Here is a 14936-nt window from a genome sequence, read left to right as displayed (position 1 = left end):
TTTAAACTCAATCATTTTAAAGAGAATTATGCTTATTTAATCATCCTTTTGATAAATTAAATAAAGAAAAATCAGGAAAATGTATTATATTCCTTTTAAAATATTTAGTAGACTTCCACTTACAGGAAAACTTCCTGTTTCAATATCTCCAAAGGCATTTTTTTAGAAAGACTAATTAATGTGGTCAAGATAATGGACTGCTCTATAAATTCTACATGGCTCATGACAGCAACATTTCAAGTACACCATTCATTTCTCGAGCCTACAATGTCACTTACCATTCCTGTATTTTGTGGTTGCCATGAACATTACAGGCAGACCAATGGCAGAAGATAGGATCCAGTTGCAGACATTGACAATTTTGGCATTTCGAGGAGTACGAAAATCCAGGGCCTTCACGGGGTGGCAGACTGCAATATAACGATCCACACTCATGGTGCAGAGAGTGAATATGCTGGTGAACATATTGTAGTAGTCTATGGAGATCACAATCTTGCACAGGATGGTTCCAAATGGCCATGTTCCCATTAGGTAATTTACACTCTGAAATGGCAGAGTACTGGTAGCTAAGGCATCTGCCAGAGCAAGGTTGAAAATGTAGATATTGGTGGCAGTCTTCATTTTGGTGTATCTGTGAGTGGAGGAAGAGCAGTGAGAGTGAGTAAAGACACAGACTTGAAATAAAAATAAGCTTCCAATAAGAAAACTATGTAAATTAATGGGAAAAATCGAGATTAAATATGGTATTCTTTTAAAGCACTAGCTTGGCTATTTATAAATATATGGTTAAGTATATAAAATCTCTATTATGTTTCTTATATGTAAAATCCTGATTTACTGAGGACTTTCTTTTTGTTTTCAGTGTTCTATGTGACAGGTGTAATTAACATCAAGAGCTTCCCACTGAGTGAAAAAAGAAGAGGGGATAATAATTCTAAACATACAAGAGAAACTTTAAGGCACTATAATAATTCTAAGTGGATAAGAGAACATTTTATGGACTCCATGTTGATATTGTCATAATTATTGAACACTATATTAATGCAAGATTATATATATGTGTGTATATACATATATATATATACATGCAAACACACACAAATGCACAGGCCACGATGGGGACCTAGACAAAGCATGTAACAGGGGAACAGGATGAGTGAGACTGAAGATATCTTAGAAGTGCACACTCCAAAGTTGAATCTTACAGGGTAAATAAGAATATGACATGGACATTTGATCGAAGGCTCGAGTCATCCCGGGAAGAGGGAGAATAATGAGAATCCCAACAAAGGGACAGAACTGAATGGCCTGCTGTGTGTTTGGCACTGCTGAAGGTAAAAGTGTTCCGAAGTGGCAGTGGGTCTGAGATGGTGAGATTGTAGAGGGCAGACTGCAGAGGAGTGTGTATGCAGGGGCAACAAGATTAGACGTTATCTAGCAGAGGTTGGAAAAACTAAGTTTGTTGTTTTCTCTCATTCTTAATACTCTATGAGATGTAGTTGACATGCAACAAGTGAGATACAAAAAATACACATTTTGGTAAGTTTTGACATATGTATACACCCACAAAATCACCATAAGATCAAAGATTGGTAAACTCTGGTCTGTAGACTCACTTGGACCACTGCACCTTTTTGTATGTTGCTTATTAGAAAAAACCCACACCTACATGCTATTAGAAGTTTTTGTTGTGTGGTATTTTTTTTTCCACAGGGATAGGGATGGATGCCAGGGCCTCACACATCCTGGATAGGCAAATGCTTTACAATGGAGGTAACACCTCATCTCATATCATTTTATCTATAGCTATTTTAACACTACAGTGGCAGGTTTGAGTAGTTGCAAGGGTAATTATATACTCTAAAAAGGGTGTATTTACTGTCTTGTCCTTTGCAGAAAAACAAAGGCTTATCCAGTCAAATTAATTAATTATCAATCACCTAGAAAACTTTCTTCTTATCTTTCTTCTTGTCCCTCCTTTCCACAAACTTCATCTTGCTGTTTCCTAGGCAAACACTACTGTTGGTATGCTTTCTGTAACTATAAATTAGTTTGCATTTTCCAAAATTTATGCAAAAAATGAATCATTCCATATGTGTAATTTTGTCTAGCTTTTTCACATTTTGACATTTATACATGCTATTGTATACATCAATAATTCATTGTACTTTCCAAGAAGTCCTCCATTATATGATTACACCATGATTTCTTTCTCCACTCATCAATTAAGGCAACTAAGTTACAGTTTTGGCTATTATATATTAACCCTTTGAAATCTTTATAGAGACATATGCTTTTGCTCTTCCTAAGTATGTAGGAGTTCTGTCTTCAAGGTCTACAGAAAGTAAATTACTAAATGAAAAAGAAGCAGCTATATTCCTAATAAGGCATTCTATCTGTTAGTGGGATGTACCTTGAAAATATTGAGCATCCCCCTCCCTTTTTTATACTTAGAATCTATATACATCATTCATTACCAGTACCTCAGCAGTCTGGAGAAACACTAACTTCCCATTTTTCAGCCTAGTGCTTTTCAAATGGCTCTATTACATGTTGAGGCTATGAAGCTGTTTCAGAGCTGAAAGAAGAGTCATCTTTGCTCTTTAATTTTCTTGAATGTTGAGAGGAAAAAAAAGAGCTCTAAAGGATACAACAGCAAGTGTGTTTAGGGGTGTTAAATAGCTGACCATATTAATGTTTTTGGTTGGATCATTGAACACAACTGTTTGCAGTCTCACTGTTTGAATGTCCACTTTGTATGCTTTGATACCATGATTTGAGCAACTATCTCTAAGATGATAATGTGTAATCTATTAACTGGTGATTTCTTACTTTTTTTTTTTGTAGTTCTGTATTACTTGTACCCTTACACCGCTTTGTTTTGTTTTGTGTTTTTCTCTTTTTCCTTTTAAATAAAATTAAAAAAAAATAATTTTCTTGAACGTATTTGTGGGCCAGGGTAAGTGGTAAGGATATTTTTTAACTGAGCATGAGAGGAATTCTTGAGAGAAGGGTGACTGAACCCTGCCTGGTGTCTCTTAGCTTCTTCTGGTCATGCAGTATTTCCCTCTTGCATGCACTCCATCATACGGCCATTTTCATCATGTGATTCGGTGAGAGGATCCCAACAGAGTAGGTACCACCATTCTGTTTAGAATTTAAACCTTCAACATTGAAGGCTAAGTAAACCTCTTTTTCATATATTATTCATCCTCAGTTATTTCCTAATAGTAATGATAAACAGGTAACCCAACAGGCAGTGAAGTTTGTTAAAGGGGATGACATCTGGAGAAAATGTATAATAGTTAATAGTTTTCTCTTGGGCCCAAAAACAAACAAAACAAAATTGAAAGCAAGATTTTAAACTTTTAATAGATTTTTTCTTGATGTTCAAGAAGTTTAAATATTCTTGATGCTTTTTATACACCGAAACTTCTTCCTCAAAGCAGAAACGTAACCTCTGGTAGATATGCCACTGACTTGTGGGATCTGAAATCGTGCTTCAATGCATTAGTCACATCCGATCCACCTTACATCTCACATCTTATTTTTAATAGAGTGCTTTGTGTTAAATACTCGGGTTCTTGAGGTCAGTTTTTCTGACTCATCATTCTGGCAACCTTTACTTTAGGATTATCTAAGCTCTAAATATTTACAATGTAGGCTTATTTCAATTTTTAAAAAGTCATTTCCTCTCTAGGAATGAGATGTTTGTAAGACAAAATTAGGTTGTGGTCTGTCATAAAAGGAAAACTAAGGCAAGGTTTAATTTAGCCATTCCACAAAACACATGTACTTCAAATTCTTATACTGTATTTGACTTATATAATTTTACCAAAAATTTAAAATAAATCAATAAAATGCGAATATCTATAAGATCTATTTCCATGAGCATTTTACAGAAACAATACTGGCTAGTTTTTTTCAAATTATCCACAAAACCTTTTTGCACAAATAGCTGGCATTCTGATCTCAAGTGCTCATGCTTTTTTCATCAATTTTCTAAATACATGTAAGAAACTTTAGAAGAATCAAGGTGTGGGAATTGCAACTGCCTTCAGCACACATGCAAAGATTTTAATATGAAGAGATGGTCTGGTCATAAAAAGCGTAATGTTACTTGACTTATGCAAGATTTATCTCTGTTCTTCTGTGGTGGTATGATTACCACCCCAGGAAACTTGAATGAATGATCAGACACATTATGAGGCACACATGGGAAGATCCAAACCAGAGAAAGCTGAGTCAAACAGATGAGTTGAAAGAAGAGTCATCTTTGCTCTTTAATTTTCTTGAATGGATTTGTGTAGAACTGCTGAATACCAAGACACAATCCTTTTCCTTTTTTGATCCTATTGCATGCTATTGTGCCATGATTGCCTTTAGCAACTAAATAGGTAAAATGAACTGGCTGAGATATAGGTCATGTCTTCAAAGAATCTCATCTAGACCTTCAGGGCCTTCTTGGTATTAGCTGCACCTAATGTAACCCCTGACCTGAGTCTTCTCTTGTAAGCAATGGCCTCAGCCATAGTTTCCATTCTATTTGTCTCATTGGAATTTTCATAGTAGATGTTCTTTAGCTTTGTTCTAGATTACTGAATAGCTTTATCGTTCTATGAACTCAAAAGAATTACCATGCAGTTTTTTAAAAAAAAATTGTGTTCTTAGGATCTTCAATGTTCCACTGGTCAGAATGGTTTTATAGGGAGTCAAGGTAATGTATTGGGCAAGAGATTATGAAAGCTGTTTGGTTGACAGCTCATCATTTTCTGTGTTGCAATTTTGCTTGTAAATGTCCATTTTTTGTTGTTATAAAGTCATATTCCCATCTATCTTCAGACCCATTCTTCAGCCCATTTCCCCCACTATTGTGTCTTTCCAAAAGTTTGTTGATTTTGATACACTTGTGCTACCTGAAGCCATGCTGAGTCATTTACATATATAGGGGTTATGTATCTCAGTTCAGAAATGAAACCGATTAGAGCATAAAACAAGGAAGAATATATTTTAGAACCCAGTTTGTTGGTTTAGTACCACATCATGACTTTTGTTACTGAACTTAATTTTATTAAGAGCTTATAATAGAGACAGTGGGAGTATGCAGAGAATTGTGTCTTCTTGGGCTTGTTCTGTCATTGCACATTTTTACCAAATTGAGTGAAGAGGAGGACATACACTTAATTCAGTAAGGATTCAGTAAGCCCTTTTTCAGCACAGTTGTTGTAAAGGTACATTTACATTTGCTATGACTTTTATGTCCACTAACCTTCACACAGAGATTTAGATTTCTAATAAAGAAAAACTCCTGAGACTATCATCTTTTAATTTTCATGGTTAATTGGGTAAATCAAATGAAAGACTGGTGATGGTCCCATATTTCAGATTATTAATAGGTGAAAAAAAGTATTCACATGAACATCTGCCTAAGTTCCTCCTTTATTTCATGGTGGTATCTTGGGGGTGGAAAAAAAAAGAGAGGAGAGAGAAAAAGAGAGAGAGGCAGAGAGAAAAAGAGAGAGAAGCAGAGAGAGAGAGAAAGAGAGAGAGGAGGGAAGGGGGAAAGATTCTAAAACTAACAAAGACTAAAAGGAAATTAATGATTAGTCTCATTTTTTATTACCTTAAAAAGAGGCCATATATTAGTTTATTACTTTCTGTTATGCTTTTCACTATCTTAATGAATGGGGAGCAGGAAATCTCTTACTTTGCTGTAAAATGTCCTAAGATATTTAATTTCGTGGATAGTTTTATCAAAGTGATGCCATGTGCCACTGACATCATTTCCAAAGAGCTAATTTTAGCAAAAAGTGAGAATAATGAACTCAGATATTAGAGCCCTGCAGAAAGAAAGTGATGATTGTTTGTTGGACTGTCAAAAGAAAAACAGAATCTTCCAAAGACTTAAGAAGCGTTGCCTTCCAGAGGTCAACTCACTGTTCTCTCTGTGTCCCCAGAGTAGGACGAATACCAGTCTTTCTGGTTGAGTGTTACTCTCTTTATTCACATGCTCTTCACCTTTTTGTCTCTCTTTATGCTCTCAAGTTTTTTTGTCCTTTTGCTCTATATTGCCAAATAATGTGAGAAATGCTTTTTAGGCAGAATGAGGGAAAGTTTTGCTTTCTCAGAGCAATGATGAGCTTTATACATGGAACGTGCTAAAATTATATTTTCATTTTTGCATTTGGTGCTTGGAACAATCAAAATGAAAGTTCATCCTCTGAATGGTTGTGTAGACTCTAATGGCTTACTTTTTGTACTAACTTCTACTGATGTCATCATTTTATTCTCTTTTGGTTCTTATTGTCTGTTTTCTTCATTCCTCTTTCACTGTGTACTTTTGTAGGTTTCTTCAAATCCTCTTTCTGTTATTGGAAACTGAGAGCAGGATGGGGTAAGCTCATGATGACATGTCTCCTCTCACGTAGGAAAGGAGGTGAGAGGAGGCTCTTCATTTATACCCAAAAGGCCTTGCTTGCTTTTGAATTATGTTGTTTTGGAAGTATGTTTTTTTCCTGATTTATTTAGTTTCTGAAAATTTCATATCAGACATAAATTGTATTTTCCTCATCACAATTTATGTGAAAAAAATCATATTTTGAATTTTTAATTTCCATATTCTGTGATAATATTTATGTATGCAGAAAACATTAGTTTGCTATTTCTTTGATGCACACAAGCAGTTATAATTGGAAGAAGTGTCAGATTTTTGCTTGTAAATATATGATATTTATTCTTTTAAATTAAGCTTATTGGCACAATTTAGATATACATAAATATCATATTCATCATAGGGAATTTGTACCTATATATGATGCATTTTGATTCTTTTTTTTAAAATGTTTTCTTTTCCCTCAACCCTTCTTCCCCTAAGATATTCTTTTGAACGAAATAACTCTAAAAACATCAGAGCATCCATTTCAGGAGCTAGCAGTTTTGGCTTCATGGAAAACAATGTTTTGCTTTTCTTTTAAACACCCGCAGTATTTTAAGAAATAGCTTTCAAAGTTAGGACTTAAAAGAGAATAGGAAGTATCTCACATTTTAGGATTTCAGAGTGATATACATAAAATACAACCAAGTAAGCATTACCAGTAACAAGATACAGCCTTATACGTTTCTTTAGCATTGAGGAAACAATACAGAATTTTGAAATATGATAAAACAATGCTACCAATATTAATAGCATTTTGGAAAAATATCAAGATATGTATTAGAAAACTTTTTGTGGAAATTTTTAAAGCTCAATTATATACTATAGACTGTAATTTTTTAGACAGTGTAGTTGTTTTCTTTTGAATTTAATAATACAATAATACAATTGACTGGACCTATATCACTTTTGGTTATGAACGAGTTTTGCTCAGTCAATATAAGTAAGATATGAGCAGTAACAGAAATGGAATGTTAAAAGAAATAAAAATAGAGGAAAATTATTTATTCATTCAAAACCTAGAGAAAGATTGGCACCAGAAATTATTGAATGAAATTGAATAAAAAATATTTAGTTTACTTCATTTTGCTGCAAGATTAAAAAAGTTGCTTGGAGAGTCAGTAACTTTTAGAAGTATAAGTGAAGAGAGAATACTTCCTTTTGCTTTATCAAACTGTAAAATTTTAAAATCAGCAGCAGCAACAACAATAATAACCTACCTTGGTTATAGAAAGTTGTGGAATGAGAAAAAGTAATATCTAAAAGAGACATTTAAAAACACAACTGGAGGCACAAAAGCTACATGTACTTGTGAATTTCTTTCCCTTTTCTTTCCTTTGTCTTGTTTTCATCTAAAACTGAAACAAGCATTTTGTACTGTGAATGATGTATATTTTTGGGAGTGCTTTCTGATAATATAAAGTAGTTTTTGTCAGCACAACTTGGCCCACTGTATAGGTAAATCAAGGTAAATATGAAAAGTGTTTTTACTTTCTTTACGAAGGTGACTGTGCTTAAGTATCCTGGAAATTTTGAGCAATATCTCTTTTTAAAGGATGACATAATGGAAGAACAGTGAAAGAAAACATATGTAGGGGAAAGAGAAAGTCAATTGGACAGATTTGCTAATTATCACAGAGACTGAGTAACACAAGTACAGAGCTATGTCTATGGACTTTCGCAGAACAGGCAACATTGATATCTTAAACAAGTTCCATTGAGTGGCGGAGCAGGGTGATAGACAGAGATAAAAATTAAATGGGGACTGAAGATTATAAAACCTCTTGAGGTATTTTGGCATGAAGAGAGACAGGGAGGAATATGATTTTAAGAAAGATTTTTCTAAAGCGTGATTTCATATACAAGAGAATGTTTTATGCCATTGAATAATGTTGCAATAATGTGAACTTGACAAAGCAGGGATAGAGGATAGACCACGACGAGTTTATCCTTGAGAAAATAGAGATAAGATTCAGAGTATGTATGGTGTGACTGGTTAGTCATTGTTGATTTTCATTGGCAACAAGGCTTAAAATATGAGTACAATTACAGAAAAGACTTTTAGATTTCCTTAGCACTTTTGATCAGTTTATATTTTTTCATTGAATGCTCTCTGTTGACCTCATTTTACACTTTGTGATCTCCATTGCTCTTTCTTTCTTTCTTTCTTTCTTTCTTTCTTTCTTTCTTTCTTTCTTTCTTTCTTTCTTTCTTTCTTTTTTCCCCTAGGAAGTAATTTAGGAAAAAATTCATACTAAATGTCTTTATTCCACTGGGGAAGCACATAATAAATAATCAAATGACTAAATAAAGTAAATCCTTTTAGAATCAACAAAAAGAGAAGAAAGATTAAGTAGTATGGGAGTTTTAGAAGAGAGAAGAACTGAAAAATTCAAGCTAACACACACAAATATTTTCTTTTTAGCACTACAGGCTTATTTGAGATTCACAGGTTACAAACCCAGTGTTTATGATGCTGTACTGGAGAGTTCAGGTCTGAGGAGGTATCAGATAGGGGTCTGGAAAGGAGAAGTTGCTCATCTAAAAGGAAGTAGTTAGTTCTCAAAGATCTGATTTTTGAATTCTTGATGATGACTAGATCTAAGATAAGTGTATGGAAGTTTGGATGAAAATGAAGATAACGATCCTTCATAAGCCCAACTAACAATATGTTTGTTTTCCTACACACACACACACACACACACACACACACACACACTCTTAAATGAGTTTAGTTTGTTACTTTGCCTTTAAAAATAACTATAGGCATATGTATACTTAGAAATACACAGTGCTACATGGATTATTTTTACTCAATTAGTATCATATTCTATACGTGATTTTTGAAATTCTTTAATATTTTAGTGAGCAATATAATTTTGTAGGCTTTTCATTTTAATGCCAGTAGATCTGATTCATCCTTTTTAATAGCTATATGGTAAAATTTTACTTGAATATGCCTAAATTCATATGTTTGGTTTTGCTGATTGGTATTTACGTTGTTCTCTTATTAATGTTACTAACAGCACTGAAATGATGTTGCTGTATTTGTTTCTGGGTGCTACATGCAAGTCTTTGTTTGGATCACATAATAGATCACAGGGCGTGTGCATTTTCTATTTAGAAAGGGCTTCCCAAATTTCCCAGAAAAGTCTTTGTACGTGTACTTGTAATACATGATCATTTCTGGTTCTCACATCCTCCCAATATTTGGTGGAAGAAGCTCTGATTGTATTCCACTGTAAATTATCAGTTTTCCCTCCTGTAGTATTTCCAGTCTCCTAACACTTATATTCTTAAACTTCACTAAAATATGGTAATTAAAAAAGCTTTATTATGTTCAGCATTCAGAGGGACCTCCATTCCAAAAGCAAAATTTTCCTTAGTGATGGGATATTTAGAACAATAAAAAATTATTTCTTCAAATATTACCTCTGTTTCCTTCCCTCTATTCTCCGTATAATTAATAGACAACATTTTGTTGTCTATCCTTCTGAAATATCATGTATTCTTTTCATATACTCCCTTTATATCTCTTTATACTGCAGGGTTTCAGCTATTTATAGGTTGTTTGATTTTCCTCATTCTGAATTTTGAGGAATGGAGAATGAGATAGACTTGAGAAGTACATGTATGCTGGTGGTTCATATTAAGATTCTGACTACCTTTTACTCCTCCGGAGACTTTGATGGTTTTCCAGAAACAACTAGGTCTATGCCCCAAGCACTGCACCAGTTTTGCGATAGATGCACTTGCTCTGTACAACCTGCAGACTGGACAATGCATGAGAGCAAACCACCAGTTGCTCCTGCTATAGCAATTCATCTCATGATGGTACAATATTGAGGTTACCTGAAACTTAACATTGTCTGTTCTCAGTCATAGGAAGTCTTTCCAAGTTTTAGTTTATCCAATGTGTTATCAGCTGTCTGTTGCAGAGACAAAATGTCTAAAATATGCAACTTAAAGGAAAAAAGTTTTTTTTTTTTTTTTTTTGGCTCAGGATTGTATATGATTCGGTCCATTATTGTCCCGCTCTAAGGTAGAAACATCATGAGAGAAGGACACAGAGGAGGAAAGCTACTATGCTTATGGCATCCATGAAGCAGAGCTAGAAAAGAAAGCACTAGTGACCAGAAATAGTTTTTAGGTTTACACTCTCGTGACCCATGCAGTCATATCCAAAAGTGAGTTTACTAATTTCGTAGGTACCTCTCAAGCCATACAAGTTGACAGTCAAGACTGAGTGGGAGATTTTGTTTCTTCTGACTTCATATTTTATAAGAGCAATTTCTAACCTCCTTATTCCCATATTACCCACTCTTTTCCAAAGAAGGAGAAATGAATTATCTAGTTCACATGTTCAGCATAAGGATTTGGATATATACAGCTTTTCTCCCCTGGTTTGATATCAGTTTTCTAAAGGAACATCTAATTTTTTCCACGACTCTATTTTGTAAAGATTTGAGGGGTTGGTTTTTAAGATATGAGATCATTAATGACTCAGTTTTGTGATAATCTGTGTTGTTGTGCCTTACTCTGAGGTTACAATTAGAAAACCATTGTCAGTGAAAAATTAATTTATATAAACCAGATAAATATTTACCAATAAGAAGGTTAATATTTCTTGTCTATCTGCTAATTTATTTTCTCATTCCTTACTTGGTTCAATTGCTGGTGAGGAAAATAGGAATAGCAATTAATAGTTCTTTTTATACTTATACATTGTCACCCTGTCTCTATCATTTATATAAATTTATATAGTTATAAAATAAGTATCTATTGATTTTTTGTTTTATGTTCTTTCTGAAGTAATTTCTAAGATATTCTGAATTTTAAGGGCTAAACGTGACTCATTGGGGTTTTTTTTTTAGTGAATCATCCTGAAAATGAAAGATTATATTAACTTTAAGCAACTGTGTAATGTCAATACTGGAAAGACAAATATTATGCTATTAATGAACTTAAGACTAGCTTTAAACTTTTATATCCTTATATATGAAACCTTAATATTGTGTACCAGATATAATGGTTACACAATTATAACCATTGTGTCATAATGTATACTAGTCTGGAAACTTCTGCTATATTAATTCCATAACTATCTTCAGTCTACACACTACTGCTTGCATTGTTACCTGAACAGTATAATGACTTTTCCTGATCCAAACGCTCAGTTTCTCTATTCTGTCTCTCTTTCATTCTTTCTCTCTCTCTCTCTTTCCATCTCTGATACTCTTTCTTGATAACTGCATATTTAAAATTTTTATCTCTTATAGCTAGAGGAGAAGAAGGGATGAAATATAATAGTATAAATATTAAGTAACAGTGAAAAGGAAAAAGTTCCGGACAGCTTTCAGCGAGCTAACTTAATTGCTAGCAGGTTGTGGTATTGCTTTCATGGAATAAAATGTCAATGACACAACAAGACAAAAACAAATTTGATCTATCTGTATGTCTCTAACAGAGATAAAACAAAAACTCCTGCAACCATAGCAATGCCAAACATCTCTCTCTGTTGATTAATTTAATGTGACTATTCTTAGTCAATGATGGTTCCAGTCCTGCCCACTTAACTATGCCTTCTAAATAAAAGAAGTTATTGATTCATCAAGTTACTTTTATTTTGAGATAACAACTTTACAGATGCTATTTTGCTTTAATTGTTTTTCAAATCACCAAATACAACCTGAAATTTCTGTGATGTTTTCTTTCCTTTGCCACAACAACGTCAGTAAGCCAGTTTTTTTTTTTTAAGTTGACAACAGATATTTTTGCTAATAAGTTTTAGATAGTGAGCACCAATGGTAAGGTATCCTTGGAGACAACGATGAAGAGGAGATTATATGAAGTAATAAAATATTCACTAAGCCTGCACAATTAGCAGAGAAGGAACTGTTAGGGATTTGCAGTATGTACACAGATGTCTACTGGCTACATAGAGGGCATGGTGGCTGTAGAGCTGCCCACTGGAACTTGGGATACATCCTCACATTCTGTTTATACAAAGCATGAAAACTCATTATAAGTAGGCCTGGGGGATTATGGAATCTCGTATCACATACTATCTCACTCTTCCTTCAGAGCTGCTCCCATTTTTTAGAGATGATTACTATGTAGTGTGCCTTCAGCTAGATCCTTACCATATTTTAAGTTAATGCTTGCTCTACAATGTAATCCTTCTTCACATATGAAATAAACAAGCTTTAGTTCTAGAAGACATCAAAGTGAAAATTAATTTGCTAAATTATAGCCAACTAGTTTATTTGCGTTGTTGTGTGAAGAATGATTCCCAAACTCTTACACACTCAGAGGTGGAACTTTTCAAAGATGAATAGATGATGGAGGGGTGCAGTTATAGCTGATGTGCTCTTAGGAGATGGGGCAGCATTAGTGCCAGGGAGGGAATATCTTTCTTCACAGCTCCTCCCTTTCTTCTCTGCTTCCTGAATCCTAAAATATGAGCAACTTTCCTCCTTCCTGACTGTTCCACCATTTTCTTTCTGGGGTGAATCCTGTTGACCATGGACTAAAACTTCTGAAACTGTGAGCCAAAATTGACTTCTCATTCTTTAAAGTGTCAGAGTTGGTGTGTTAGTGACAAGAGAGAGACTAAAATATGTATTGTAAGAACTTCTAAAGATACTTCATGTCTTACAACTACTATCCAATGTTCCCTTATGAGACTTAAGAGCAAATAATTACTTTTAATGATAGCGGTCTTCATAGCAAATGTATACTGTATCTTAAGAGTAAGGTCAATTCTATTAAAGTGTTGTGAACTCACAAATCAGTGAGTAACAAAACTACCTTGACTTTGTCAGTTACTTGTAGGTAGGCTTAGTAATGAAATAATAATAATAAAAAAAAAACACTCCATCAAAAGCTAGTGGGAAGGACATTGAGTTTGAAATTAGAATACACAGGCCTGTATCTGTAACTTTAACCAAATCCCCAAACCTTAATTTCTAGTATGGGAAAGAGGTGATATTACCACTAAAAATTACCATTAAAATGAATTAATCAACAATGGAGATAGATTCTAATTTTGAGATTATAATCATAGTCAACACTTACTAACTGCTTACATTTTTACTAAGCATTGTTTTAAGGAGCTTACTTGGATAATATAACTTCATTTATACAGCAGACTTACTAAAAAGCTTCATCCGCAATGCTATGGCAAGGAATCTAAGCAGATGGCTGAGTAGGAGGCAACAAGAATTTGTCCCCTCTACCTACATAGCGATCGCATTGTAAATATTTTAGAACTTGGAGTGCATTAAAGGAATAAAACCTCTAGAAGGCATGAACAGTTAACTGCAGTTGATTTTGGTTAGTTTCAGCTCCTAGCTAGCAGCTTCCCAATTTCCACCCCTAGCCTGGTGGCAGGAAATGCATGAGCTGTAGGATCAGCTTGAACATAGCTTGTGAGGGCAGAGTAGGTCATGCCTGCTTTCCAAATGTCGTGATTCATGTTCTCATTACTGAATTCTGCTTCTGTTTCAGAGGTGCAAAGAGGCAACATCAATGCTGCTCTCCAGTGCTGCAAATTCCTTGCACAGGTTAAGCAATTTTCAGGCATTCGAAGGCCAGAACCTCTCCCTCAACTTTACTTGTTATAGTTTTTTACCTCCCTTTTGAGAGACTAGGAAACTCAAAAGCAATTACATATACAAAGAAAATAAAACAGTCATTATACACACCTAGGGAAAGGTACAAACTCAGAAAATTCTGAAAAAAGACTAAGTTTAAAGTTATGACTGATCCTTGGCATGGAGACAACCTTTAAAAAAAAGCCAAACAAAATAAAATGAAATGAAATGAAACAAGAAATAACAAATCAACCCTCAAAGAAAGGGAAGAATTTGATTTCCAGAGTTAACATATTATGGCATTTGAACCAGATTTAGTTTTTAAAAATGATCATGAGACATATAAAAGAACAGGAATGTATGTCCTCAAGAAAAACAATCCGAAAGAAATTGTTACTCACAGAAACCAGATGATGGAACTACTTTAAAAATATGGAAAGAGCTGTCTTAAAGTTGTTCAAAGAACTAAAGGAACATTCTGAGAAATTCATGAAAACAATGTATGGACAAAATGAGAATATCAATATAGAAACAGAATAAATATGAGCTAAACTATGGCATTGATACATCAAAATTTTATTTACACAAAAGTTAGTATTATTGAATGTTTGTTTTGCAATTCCACGTTTTTCTATATAATTTAAGAGGATAATATATTAGCAAAACATAAATTCTTGAATCAATGTACAACTGAGAAATTAAATCTGCAAGAAAAATTTGCCAGTGAAGCAAAAGCCCAAAAGTGATAGATTCACTAGCAAATTTTACTATCTAAAAAAGACTTAATACTCAAACATTACAAAGTTTTCTAAGATATTGAAGTGGAAAGACTTGTTCTGGATATCCTGACTCCAAAGCCAGGCAAAGATATTGCAAGAAACTATTGCCAATACTCTTTGTGAAAGTTA

The 14936-nt window shown here is 34.0% G+C and overlaps 1 protein-coding gene across 1 annotated transcript in view; it reads right to left on the bottom strand.

Annotated features, from left to right (window-relative positions):
• The window catches only part of Oprm1 (opioid receptor mu 1), a 58841-nt gene that overhangs the window by 17298 nt on the left and 26607 nt on the right, over positions 1-14936 (bottom strand). The window contains 1 exon segment of the mRNA NM_001172738.2: positions 279-631. Coding sequence (NP_001166209.1) covers positions 279-631 — 353 coding nt within the window.

The sequence above is a fragment of the Cavia porcellus genome, unplaced genomic scaffold, assembly GCF_034190915.1.
Source record: "Cavia porcellus strain 051 isolate PalLab524CR breed Dunkin Hartley unplaced genomic scaffold, mCavPor4.1 scaffold_22, whole genome shotgun sequence".
Classification (NCBI taxonomy): domain Eukaryota; kingdom Metazoa; phylum Chordata; class Mammalia; order Rodentia; family Caviidae; genus Cavia; species Cavia porcellus.
Note: the sequence above shows the minus strand (reverse complement) of the source record. Positions and strands in the feature narration are given on the sequence as shown.